General features: G+C 42.4%; 1 protein-coding gene across 1 annotated transcript in view; it reads right to left on the bottom strand.

The window, feature by feature from the left end:
• ATG14 (autophagy related 14) overlaps positions 1 to 13,416 on the bottom strand; it is a 37,674-nt gene that overhangs the window by 9,594 nt on the left and 14,664 nt on the right. The window contains exons 3-9 of the mRNA XM_044229716.1: positions 13,368 to 13,410; positions 10,828 to 10,909; positions 8,032 to 8,269; positions 4,881 to 5,110; positions 2,799 to 2,916; positions 694 to 784; positions 530 to 615 (exon numbers count right to left, since the gene is read on the bottom strand). Coding sequence (XP_044085651.1) covers positions 530 to 615; positions 694 to 784; positions 2,799 to 2,916; positions 4,881 to 5,110; positions 8,032 to 8,269; positions 10,828 to 10,909; positions 13,368 to 13,410 — 888 coding nt within the window. The remainder of the gene's footprint in view (positions 1 to 529; positions 616 to 693; positions 785 to 2,798; positions 2,917 to 4,880; positions 5,111 to 8,031; positions 8,270 to 10,827; positions 10,910 to 13,367; positions 13,411 to 13,416) is intronic.

The raw sequence follows: 13,416 nt of genomic DNA, 5'->3' as shown, positions 1-13,416 counted from the left end.
TAGTTGGTCTTTTTTGTTACTGACTCTCGTTCTTATCCTAATGGATTTTAAACTAGTTCACCCCTGAAACTTCTAATACCCTTTATCTCCAGTTGATGGTGGCCAGAGAGACAAAAAGATGCCTGGGAAGAACTATTACGGTGGGAGGAGGCATGAAAGGAAAGGCACAGGAAAAGGGACAGACACTACAGAGTGCTGAGAAGAAAGGGGACATGGAGTCCAAGAAATAGCTTCTGGTCTTCAAACGTGGCACGAGGCACCCCCCTCTGGGAACATCTGGGGTCTTCTAGTTCATTTTAGGTGTTAAAAATGTCTGATATTAATTTTCCAAGAAATGATTATGTAAGGACCATAAAGGCTCAAACTTGACTAGCTGCTCTGCCCTTCTGTACAGGACCACATTATTTCTGTGCTTTGTGGAGACTCTGGAGGTGGGACCAGGCCCCTGGGCTCTGCCGACACGCACAACCACTCTGCTTTGAAGGACGCACAGCACTACCACTTAGAAAAAAGCAAGAAGCATTCTTACCTGCCCAGGTGTTCAGAGCTCGGACTGACCAGGTACATTAGGTTCCTGAGAGTATGCAGTGGTTGTAACTGATCTAAGTTTACATGCTAGAAAAAGCAAAAAACTGATTAACATTTTCAACCAAGTAACACATTAAAAATGAGCTCACAGCATATTTTCCATACCTGAGAAAAGCACAGGTAAAGAATATTTGCATTCAGTTTCTTCACTGCTCGAGTAAATTTCTGTCTACTGAGATTTTCCCCACAAAATTCACTGGAAAACAAACATACAGTTTGTAAAATTGTATCTTTCCGAGGAAATTCTATGGTAAAATGTCTATTTGGAAGAGTGTATTTTACACCACAGTTGAGTATAAAACATACCCCACATCCTTTGCTTCTTTATAAGTTAGACTCAACAGAGACTTTTTTTTTTCCAATTTATTTATTTTCAGAAAAACAGTATTCATTATTTTTTCACCACACCCAGTGCTCCATGCAAGCTGTGCCCTCTATAATACCCACCACCTGGTACCCCAACCTCCCACCCCCCCGCCACTTCAAACCCCTCAGACTGTTTTTCAGAGTCCATAGTCTCTCATGGTTCACCTCCCCTTCCAATTTACCCAAATTCCCTACTCCTCTCTAACGCCCCTTGTCCTCCATGCTATTTGTTATGCTCCACAAATAAGTGAAACCATATGATAATTGACTCTCTCTGCTTGACTTATTTCACTCAGCATAATCTCTTCCAGTCCCGTCCATTCAACAGAGACTTTCTAAGAATGAACTACTGCCCTCGTGACGAGCGATTCCCCTGCATCTATAAAAATTACGAATGCATATTCCCTCTGACCAGCAATTCCACTTCTGAAAAGTTACTCAACACAAATACCTGCACACGAACGAAATGACAAATGTACAAGATTATTCTGTGAACAGAATTAGGGGACTGGCGAGATCGTGGCACACCACACCGAGAAACCTCTGCTAACTGTCCGCTCTGTGCAGAATGACAGCTGGAGGCTCACAATGGCCCCACGAGGCTCACACAGTTTTTACCCCCACCTTCTTCACTGTCCTCGCTCTCTCCAGGGCTTTCTCTTGGTGCCAATGGACCCACGTGGCCTGCTCCCCTCTTTCCTTCCCTCAGGGTCACAGGTGATCGCACACGAGCCCACTCACAGCCCTGCCTCCCCGTCCCCTTCTCCTCCACTTTGCTTTTGTGTCTTCCACGGGCTTCATGACCAGCGGACACACCGCTCATTGCTTATCTGTCCCTCTGTTAGAATGAAGGGCCAAGAGGGCAAGGATTAGGTTTTCATCACCACTGTACCCTCTCAGTGCCCAGAAAAGCGCTCAAATATTTGTTAAACACTCAAAAAGCAAGATGTAAAACACCCTGGCAACTTTTGTGTTTTAAAGGGGAGAGAGATGATAATACATATTTAATTGGCTTGAAATGTAAGGATGACTCAACAGTGGTAGAAAGGGCTGAGCAGAACTTAGAACTGAGTATGCTGTAAATGTTTACATTTTTTTTTTTTTAAAAGATTTCATTCTGGGGAGCCTGGATGGCCCAGTCAGTTAAGGATATGACTCTTGGTTTCAGCTTGGGTCATGATCTCAGGGTTATGAGACCGAGCCCCGTGTCAGGCTCCCCACTCAGGGCAGAGTCTGTTGAAAGGACTCTCTTCCTCTCCCTCTGCCTGCCCCACCCCCAGGACCCCATTCCCAGGTCCTGGATGCGCAAGCTCTCTCTCAAATTAATCTTAAAAAGAAAAAAAAAATTAGGTTCCTGAGAGTATGCAGTGGTTGTAACTGATCTAAGTTTACATTTTTAAATTCATTTTTAAGTAATCTCTACACCCAACGTGGGGCTCAAACTCACAACCCAGAGATCAAGAGTCACATGCTCCCCCAACTGAGCCAGCCAGGCACCCTTACATTTTTTTTGAATTCTAAGCCACTTGTTTTTTATTTTATATTCAGGTGTTATGATTTACCCAGTTCTTACACAGGAGCGTACCCTCTGAAGATCCTAGTTTTTCCTTCAATTACTTTCACAAGTGGGAGAATTCTCCGTGGTCTTCTCGAAGACTTCATGTGCAATTTTAAGATAATGAAACAAACTTGCACAGTAGGCTTTGGAAATTAATCTCAACATTTCCCAGTCGTTTTTCTGGCTTAATAATACTTAAATTCCTATTTTGGGTTTAATTAGAGTAAGTACTAATAGGAAAACGAGATCTGTGATAAAGAGGACTTCGTCACCTTCGATTACTTGCCTGTTGCACAGCTTTTTAGGAAGATTTATGTCAAGTATATGAGACAAGATGTTGAGCAGCTGAGTCGCGTAGCACAAGGCGGCACTGATCGTGTAAGCGGGGTTACTGTGCTCCATGTCTGAGGCAGAGAAACAACCACATACAGCTTTAATTTCAACAAAAAAATACCAGGGAACCTAGATTTTATGATCTGTAATTTTATCATTACATTGTCGATGGTTCTGTTTTGCTCCTAATAGACTAATAACACGTTCCTGGCCGCACAATAATGTTTCATCACTTCTGATTTTTGCGGTGTGGAATGTAACCCAAGCAAATGAGCCCAGACAGACCCAACATAAATGAAATTGAAGTCTGAACTGCTTGGACCTGATAATGTATTATTTATTAGAACAGTAAATGTCCAACTTAAATGTCACCTCCTCAGAAAGGCCTCACCTAGGCTACACCTGTCTTGGTGACATCACTTTGTCCCACCAGCACCTGGCACCGTGCGTGACAGAAAGCACACACTCACTACGTATTTGCTAAATAACTAAATGAACAATCTTTTCTCCACCAAAGAAAGCTACCAGAGTTTTTTTTTTGTTTGTTTTTTGTTTTTTAAGACTTTATTTATTTGACAGAGAACACAAGTAGGCACAGAGGCAGGCAGAGAGAGAGAGAGAAGCAGGCTCTGCACTGAGCAGAGAGCCTGATGTGGGGCTCGATCCCAGGGTCCTGGGATCATGACCTGGGCCGAAGGCAGAGGCTTTAACCCGCTGAGCCACCCAGGCACCCCAAAGAAAGCTACCAGAGTTTTAAAGGGTTTTTCTATTGGGCAATTTCTATCTCCGTTTTGGGCTGCTAAAAACAAGCTCTTTACAAAGATACTACAAAAACGACTCTACTGGATAAATATACTAATTAGTGAGGTCTTTTATATAAATAAAGCAGTAGCACCCCCCAAAAGTGAAATGCCTAAAAATGGATATAACGTGGAATATCCACATTACATACAATGGAATATGACCTAGTCATAAAAAGAATGAGATGCTAATTCATGCCACAAAATGGATGAACCTTGAAAACACTATGCTATTTAAGAAAAGCCAGACACAGGGCGCCTGGGTGGCTCATGGGTTAAAGCCTCTGCCTTCGGCTCAGGTCATGATTCCCAGGGTCCTGGAATCGAGCCCCGCATCGGGTCCTCTGCTCAGCAGGGAGCCTGCTTCCCTTCCTCTCTCTCTGCCTGCCTCTCTGCCTACTTGTGATCTGTTAAATAAATAAATAAACTCTTTAAAAAAAAAGAGAAAAAAAGAAAAGCCAGACACAAAAGGTCACACATTATATGATCCCAATTCTAGGAAATATCCAAAATAGATACCTCTAGACCTACAGAAAACAAAATTATGGATCTTCCTCGACTTAGGATGGGGTTATGTCCTGATAAACCCATTGTAAATTGGAAATATCCTAAGCTGAAAATGCATTTAAGGCACCTAAATAACTACCACCATAGCTTCACCCGGCCTGCCTGACCCAGGCCCAGAACACTGACGTCAGCCTACAGCTGGGCAAAGTCATTTACTTATAAGAACATGCTGGACATCTCACGCAATGCAGTGCACGCTGTACTGAAAGTGAAACATGAAACATTATCGGTGTCTCTACCGGCTGTGGACCCTCACAGCCGCAGAGCTGCCTGGGGGCCTCGGGGGCTTGGCACCCTGAGAGTACACATGCACAGCACCGGCCCAGGAAACGATCCAAATTCAAAATTCAAAGCTTAAACTCTACTGAACATGTATCGCTTTTGCATCACCATAAAATCAAAAAATTGTAAGCTGAACCATCATAAGTTGATCTCATCTGTAGGGGCTGCTCAGGGCGGGGAGCAGAGGGGACAGGGGCATGACAGCTCCAGGCCCCAGAGCTCCCGTCTGGGGTGATGCAGCGCTCCGGATACCAACACACAACACGGCGAATGTCGCCGTGCCGCGGGATGGTTCGCTTTACAGCTGTTCGTCTCGTTACGTAAATTTTACCTCAATTAAAAAACATACATACTTCTAAGTTTTCAAAGACTATTCTGATTCTCACCAGGCCCCTGCGTGGTTTTCTTCTCTTCCACCCAACTGTAGTAGGCAGAGTAGTCCCCGTTGTTGGGAAGGCTAATCCAAGGCCCTGTGATGCTAATGCTGGTGTCCCCGTTGTGATCGTCACAGACCCATCTTCCCGAGAGGTAAGTCGTCCTCCGGGCTTCGGCAAGCTTGCTCACAGTGCTGGAGGTCATGGCACTGTCGCTCTCCGAGGACACATCTGCGGGATCTCTGGAAATCAGAACACACACACAGATTTCAAGGGAATGGGTTTCAAAGAGCATCCAAGTTGCCCGCCTGACCAGCAGAACACTGAAAGATGCACACACGAGGACAGGAGTTTAACTGGAATATACAGAGGTGAGTAACTCCATCAGAGATGACGCTGAAACCGCTGTGGCACAGAAGGCCGCACCGATGTGAGAGGGTGGCACCTGCCACCTCACTGTCAGGTTCTCGAACTATTTGGTCTCATGCTTACACACTTGCAATTTTTGGAGAACCCCAAAGAGCTTTTGTGATGGGCAGATTATTGACATTTGCCTGTATTAGAAATCTGAGAAAATTTTAAATGATTCATTCATTTGGAAATAATAAACCTATTATGTTAACACAGTATATTTTTATGAAAACAAAACCAAAAAAACCGCTGTACTTTTCAAAACAAGAGAAGTAGTGAAGAGTGGCTTTGTCTTTTAACCACTGGAACACAAAGCAAAACAGCACTGGTCAAGACCTCTGAAAATCTCTTTCACACTCAAGTCTTGCAGTAGTTCTTTCAAGTAAAAACAGTGTCCTACGCACACACCAGCTCGTCCCGCCTGCAACTCACTCGAGTGCTTTCTGATAAGCCGGCTGCGGCCCTTCAGAACGGAGCAAAGGAGCTTCTGCCCACTTCCCGTTTCCTCGTGTGGTCTACTAAAACGATGTGTACGCAAGGATCAAGACAATAAAATTTAAATAAAAAAATATGATTTCCACTGCTTCATTATGAGCGTCCTTGACGTGAACGCTTTTCTCTCAGAAAATGCAAGTACACAGTAGAATACAACAACAGGTGACACAGTTGGCGTCACTGCTCAGACATCTGGCAAGGCAGCAGTTTTGACCCACAATGGCTTCTGGGTCATCAGTGCAAAAGTCTGCACCATGAAAAAGGGAAATGCAGTGTTACTATCCACACAGAAATACTTGTGACAGTGTGGATGGCGCTCTGAACTGAGGGCCAGGAGAGTGGGAAGGCGCGAGAAGTCAGCATGCCCCATCAGGGGTGGGGGCCAGGTGTGTGTGTGCGCGGGGGACATTGTGTGCTCAGTGGTGGCGCAGAGACAAGACGATCCCTGCTGTTGGGTCAGAGTCAGTGTAGGAAAAGTAGGTGAGAAAGGGGCAGACTGGGGAGGGTGTCTGCGCTGCATTAAGTTGAGGTTCTGTTCTCAATTCTTTCTCCTCCAGCCACCCCATGCCTGTGGGGCGAGGGCCCTGGCAGTCACAGGGAGGGGAGCGGGGCACTATGGCCAGTTCTGGGCGGCACTTCTGCTTCTTCCTTCTTCCATGTAACAAGTTTGAGAAATGTGAATGGACAAGAAACCTTTTTACAGAAGTAACTTCAGAACTATGGGCTTTAAAAAAGTACCAGCATATAGTATCATATACTGCTTATAAAAGATTTAACAGCACAGAGAGGAGAAAGTTTTTGTCCATGTTTTCTCTTCTGCAAGTTCGCATTCAGCTGTTGGTCTCCCTGGTCTCCTCAGATCTGAGACAGTGTCTTAAGACCGTGTCTTTGGGGACGCCTGGGTGGCGCAGTTGGTTAAACGACTGCCTCCGGCTCAGGGCATGATCCTGGAGTCCCGGGATCGAGTCCCACATCAGGCTCCCAGCTCCATGGGGAGTCTGCTTCTCCCTCTGACCTTCTCCTCGCTCATGCTCTCTCTCACTGTCTCTCTCTCTCAAATAAATAAAATAAAATCTTAAAAAAAAAAAAAAAATTAAAAAAAAAAAAAAGAAAAAAAAAGACCGTGTCTTTGTTTACTGTGTTTTAACACTGATACCTTAGCCCATCAGAATCTAATTTAGCACTGGGACTGCCCGGCCAGCTCGGTTGGAAGAACACACCACTCTTGACTCTTGGGGTGAGGAGCCCTATGGGTGTAGAGATTACTGAAAAAATAAACAACTTAAAAAAAAAAAAATTCTAACTTACCATAATGTTTCTGTTTTATGAGCTTTTTCCTCCCCAAAGGCCTGGTCGCCTGTTTTATATCCTAACTTCTCCCCACTGAGCCAAAAGGCTAGCTTAGAGTCTATTTCTGAACTTCCTATTCTGCTCTATTTTGAATCTGCCTTTTTATTTTTATATTTGCCTACTATTACTAATTACTAATTACTACTATTACTAATGAAAAATTACTTGGTAGAGAGCAGGGTTTCAAGCCAGAAGAACAATGAGACCTCTAGGCTTTTAGGAAGTTAACTCGGGCAGAGGCCTAAAGGACACAGTGAAGTAGAGGGAGCAGACAGAGTAATGGTCCTCCTGAGTCACAGTCCACGGACCAGCTGGGGAAGGATGCTGGGCAGTGAGGGCAACCAAAAGAGACAGGAAAATCCTCAACTGGAACAACCTGATGGTTAGTGAGAAAGCAAATGAACTCTTCCGTAGCAGTTTTCAAACATCAATTATCATCTTGGGAAGTTTAAAAAAAAAAAAAAAAAGATATTACAAGATAGGCTGGGGACCGGATGATGTGTCCTCTGGAACCTCTATTTTTCAAAAGTTCCTGAGTGACTCTGATGAACATGCAAGTGGGGAACCACGGTCTTGTCCATCCGATGACTCCTGAGGGTAGCCACGCACTAGAGCCTAAGACTAAACTCACGGTCTTCACTGCTTGCCAGCAGCTAGTTACCAGGAAAAGGCTAAGTCAATAGGTTAGTCAACAAGTGAGGGCCCCACTTCTCTGAGGGCCACCACCCTCCACCTTGGCAGCCTCCCCAATTTCATGCAGCGTGTACTGTTTGCTGAAGCAGATAAGACTTCATTACCAGGAAAGCCAATGACCCCAGAATGAACCCGATAAATGAGGTGCTGCCATATTTGAAATATACTTGCTCTGAAACTTGATCTATTCCTAGAGTCGAAAGACTCACTGTACCTCACACTAGTCTTTACTTCCTCGATTGGAAAAATGACAGAGGTGAGCTCTAATATATGAGATCGCCGAAGTTTTGCCAGACGCTCATAATGACTTCTTAAGTCAATGGTTTTTTTTTCTACCAGGTCACCAAGTCTGCGATTGTGCCTCTGAATCTTCTCCTTTTTCTCCTGGTGCCGCTGTGCCCGAGTGTAGAGCTTCTGGTTCTTTTCCTTGGTTTTAAGAAGGCCTTCAGAATCTGAAATAAATTACACCCAACAATTAACTCTATAAATAGCTCCTGGAGACTGCAGAACCCACCTCCCAAGGGTAAGCATCTTCCTGTGGCTTAAACCAAAAGCAAAACCTCCATCAGGTTAACTACATAATGTTCACTAAGTGAAAACTGGGAGTTCAGCTTATGTAAACAAATGAATCAAAGGGGCCCACCACTGAAAGGGCTCTGGGTCTCCATCTGTAGTCATCATTTCAAAGAATCACTCAACAACTATCAAGTTACGGTACCTGACTTACGGTAAGCACTGAAGAATAACCATGGCGGGCAGAAAAGGTATCTAATCCAGTTTGAAAAACTTACTGGCTATCTGGCTATCTATTAGGCACTTCGCTGCAGGCCTAAGGTTTGCCGCAATTTTGTTTCCCCTCACTCGTGCATTCTCTTTACCATTCTTGCTCAGTGTGGATGTTCTAATGTTTAAGTCACTGGTTCCATCACGCTTATCTTCCAGCAAGCTCACTCATTTTCATGATCGCTACTGAGCTCTTTACAAGTGCTCAAATGAAAGTCTGGCCAAGGCCCCCGGTCATGGTGGTCAGATTTTTTAAGAACAGTTTCCAACTTGCTATCATGACCCTTCCCAGGTGGCAGGAGATCACCAGTCACCTAATCTGCATTCGCGCAGACTCAGCGCTCAAGAGTTTCATCTGTCCTTCTCTCCATGCCGTCTCTCCCTAAACATGAAAACACTGATGCTAGTTCTGTCATCTACTGTTGCTTGTCTGGATAAGTAACTTTATAACACCGATCGACTCAACCTTAAAGGTTCATACAATCCAACTTCCTTATCAATACCATATAACATATCTGTATTATTCTGTATCCTGACACATAACACCAAAAGATTCTGGAGAAATACTCATCAGGTTCTACAATTTATAATATATGACCTTTTCTGAATATATGTGATATTTTTAACAACAAAATTTTTAAGAAATACTATTTGCTGAGTAACAAGCTCTTCATCTGTGGACTTGAGACCATGCATAGTTTCTGGAATTCATGACCTCCCCTAAAATTGTTTGCAGAATTGTCTGAGTCTCGTCTAAAGGGTGGCAACGAGACTGCATTTATGTTCTAAAGAGCAGTGGTTCCCATCCCTTGGTAAGTCATCAGGGCCACCCAGAATAGTACTACTCAAAGTGTGGTCCCTGGATCTGGGCCCGTCAGTAAACTTTCACCAGTCAGACAAGAGGTACAGAAATACAGAGTAAGCTCAGCAACATTTCTCTTTAACATGGCAATATGACACGGACATACCATTCAAGTGTGCAATCATTTCCCTAGCATTTTATGGTATTTTACAAAAGTACTGGGATCAATTTATGACAGAATAGAAGTCAGAGAGGAAGAAAATGGTCTTTTACTACAGACAATTTGAGAACCACTGACCCCGGCCCCACGCATGAGACCTGAACTTCCTACGTCCAAGGTGGGTCCCAGGATTCTCTCTCTAAATTGTACAAGCATCAACAGGTGACTGAGGATTTGTAGGGATGGGAAGCACTCTCACAGGGTCCACTGCTCTAGGGCCAAATCTTTTCTGTGGTGGTCGTTTTGTTTTGGGGAGTTAGGAATCTGTGAAATTCAGCTCATCAAAGATTTAAACTTGCTCATCAGGCGAGGCACAAACTCAGTGAATCCAGCAGTTCCAGGAGGGTCACAGACACCTGGGAGCACATGTGAGTATCACGGGAGGATGGGGAGAGAGGGGTCAGTCCCAGGCTGCTACGCTGCTGCTGAACCAGAGCCTCCGGAGGCGCAGGAAAAGCTCCGTGGGTAACTGGCTGTGTGTGGTTCTGAGCAGCTCTTCCCCACGCGGCCCTCCTCTCAGGCTGACTAATCCTGTGAAACTCCACAGGAGCCCTTTATGAGGAAAAACATTTTCAAAGGAAGCTTTTGCTCTATTACATACCACTATAAAATACTTGCTTCTGAAAGCACAAGCAGACAAGAAAGGGAGTCATAAGGCATGACGGTGACTCACTCTGAACTTTAAACAATGATCTTCAGAAACAGACGGGATACATCTAAGGATACAGGGTTTCTAAGAGGATTCTCCTAAAATCTGACAATCATTTATGATGAAGGATGAGGTACACAAATACAATGTAAGAATAATACAGATTGAAATGTACATGAGACTCACTAATGGAGAGAAAAAGCCAATATTCTGTGGTTCTGGAGTGAACTAGTAATTATAACTCAGTACCAAGCTTCCTGTTAGCGAAGGTGAATGGGAAATATGTATTCCTTAACCTTTTTAACTGAGAAAAGTACTTTATTCAAAGGTCATTATATTTGTGTATATGTGTGTATATAAAATACAGGTATTTGTAAAAATATTTACTTAAAATTCTTATACAAATGCTTGATAAGAGAAGCAAGGCAAGTAGGAAACCTTCCCAGGTTGCTGTTGCCTCCCCTCCCACCCACTTCTGTCTCTCTAGCTTATGAAGCTAATGATATTCCACACTAGCCCTTTATTAGGTCTAGAAGAAGGGGGACAGATTACTTACTTATTTTCATTTCTTCATTCCCTTTACATATTGTTTGTTTCAGCTGTTCAATCCTCATCTTGCAGGACATTATTTTCCATCTCTTAAAAAAAAAGTATGCAAAAAATATCACAAATGTTGGTCTCTTATGAGTAACAGGATTATCAACCTAGGATCACCATTATTTTGAGGCATATCTTAGAAAACATAATGAAGAAAAGACCAATATATTTATTATAACTTTTGTGACTACAGTGGATTATGAAAAAACAAACTGTTATTCTGGTTCAGTGCAGAAGCTGGTTGGAAATTAAGACAGAGAGAAAGAAATACACGTAGTTCTTTTGTGTGTTAATGAGGACAGAGAAAAAATGGCAAAGTATATGCTCTTAACCTGCTCTGTCCAATATACAGCTAGTGACCACATGTGGCTATTTAAAAGTCATATGAAATTGCATGAAATTCAGTTCCTACTCAACACTACCCACAGGTCAAGTGTCCAACACCACATGTGGCTAATGGCTAACATACTGGTGGGTTTAGACACAGAACATCTGCATCACCACAGAAAGTTCTACGGCTGCACTGCTCTAAACTCTTCATGCTGTTTACTGAGGAGAACATTAACATCACTGTATTATCTCACTAACACAATACACAATTATTACTTGCAAAATAATCAAAACTTCAATAAAAACAGAAGGTTTTCTCCCCCAAGATGAAATAAAAGATCAGTAAAAATGCAACCTGGTAGTCAGTGAAAAAGTAGGATTACCTATTCTATAATGCCTCTATAAATGTGGATAATTAAAAGCTTAAAACAGCATTCAAATATTTATGGTGTTTAATGCCGTCCTAAGGAGCCTGACAGTACAAGACAGAGCAGACTGCAGAGCTGCCGCAGGTACGAAGTGCCACCCTCCCTGGAGGGACACTTGAGAACAGACCCATGGGACCCCGTGGACTGACTCAAAGATGAAACAGCCAGGAGACGTCCTCACTTGTAAACAGTATTAGTCTTCAAGAAGCAATATTGACATTTTTGATAGAAAAATTAGAAAACAGTATATGGAATTTAGAAAAATGGGGATGGGATTCTTTATAAATAGTCTTTTCCCATACAGTGTATTTTGTTTTGATAACTCCAAGTATTTAAAAATTATGAATGATGCTTATTGTGAAAAAAATTAAACATCACAGAAGAGAAAAAATAAAGCGATCACAAGCTTGACCCCTTCAAGGGTAATTTCAATTAAACTTTGATATGTATCTTTTCACATTTTTATTTTTTTAAATTTAATTTTATTTATTTTTTTAAAAAGATTTATTTATTTCACAGAGAGAAAGATCAGAAGTAGGCAGAGAGGCAGGAGGAGAGAGAGGAGGAAGCGGGCTCCCTACTGAGCAGAGAGCCCAATGTGGGGCTTGATCCCAAGATGCTGAGATCATGACCTGAGCTGAAGGCAGAGGCTTAACCCACTGAGCCTCCCAGGCGCCCCTCTTTTCAGATTTTTTGGATTTCAGATTTTTCAAAACACACACACAAAGGGAATCATACTTTATCCTAGCCTACTTTTCGTTTGCTCTATCATTAGAAAACTCTTGGATATCACTCCGTATCAATACGTATGGACTGGGGATTCTTTTGAACAGCTACACGGTATCAGTTATCTCATCCTGTTTAATGAGCTTTTAAGATATTTATGGATCACTACCCACACTCTGGTCAATCAGATCCATTAATCTCTGCATTCATGTATTTTCTTAGGAGGAATCCTGCCGAAAATACCACGTGTGAGAAAAAAACCATAAACACCCCAACAAACCACCAACTTGTCCTCCAACCAAATACATCGATGTATACTCCCACCAACATGGAATAAAAGTGTTATCAATCGAACTCCTTATTTTCTTTTTTTAATTAATTGTTTTTATTAACATATAATATATTATTTGCCCCGGGGGTACAGGTCTGTGAATCGTCAGGCTTACACACTTCACAGCACTAGCCATATCACATACCCACCCCTGAACCCCTTATTTTCATATGCTATACTCATTTTTTCCCAGTTATGTTCATTTTGCCTAGAGTTTTCAACAAACAGAACTTTAAAACTTTTATGCAGTCTGTGAAGATGTTTCCCTTTATGGCTTATAAAGGTATGTTCATCAGTAGGTTACATTTATAAACACTCTCCCATATTTTAATATTTTTATGAGTTTACTTTTCACATTTAATCATCGATCTGTGTAGGGAGTGTATGTTTACAATGAGTAAGTTTTTCCAAAAAGGGTAGTTCGTCATTCTTGTATTCCTATGTCAATATCAGACTTTGTACTTACCCTTTATAATGGTTCTATAATTAATTACCAGTACTCTCTGTTTGGCATCTAGATAAAATATTTGAGAGCCCACACTACAAATATATTCGAATAGAGGATTGCCAAAAATTGATTAAAATAAAGTTAAATTCAAAGTGACATTCTAAGCACCACCAACTGAAAAGCATGTATTGTCAAGTATAAAGAATATTATTATTTAAATACTTCTTACAGCTTACCAACTGATCTGTTATCCATTTTCCTTCCATAGCTTTTAACACTCTGTGC

Source organism: Neovison vison, chromosome 13, assembly GCF_020171115.1.
Source record: "Neovison vison isolate M4711 chromosome 13, ASM_NN_V1, whole genome shotgun sequence".
Classification (NCBI taxonomy): Eukaryota; Metazoa; Chordata; class Mammalia; order Carnivora; family Mustelidae; genus Neogale; species Neogale vison.
This window is presented reverse-complemented; position numbering and strand designations above follow the sequence as displayed.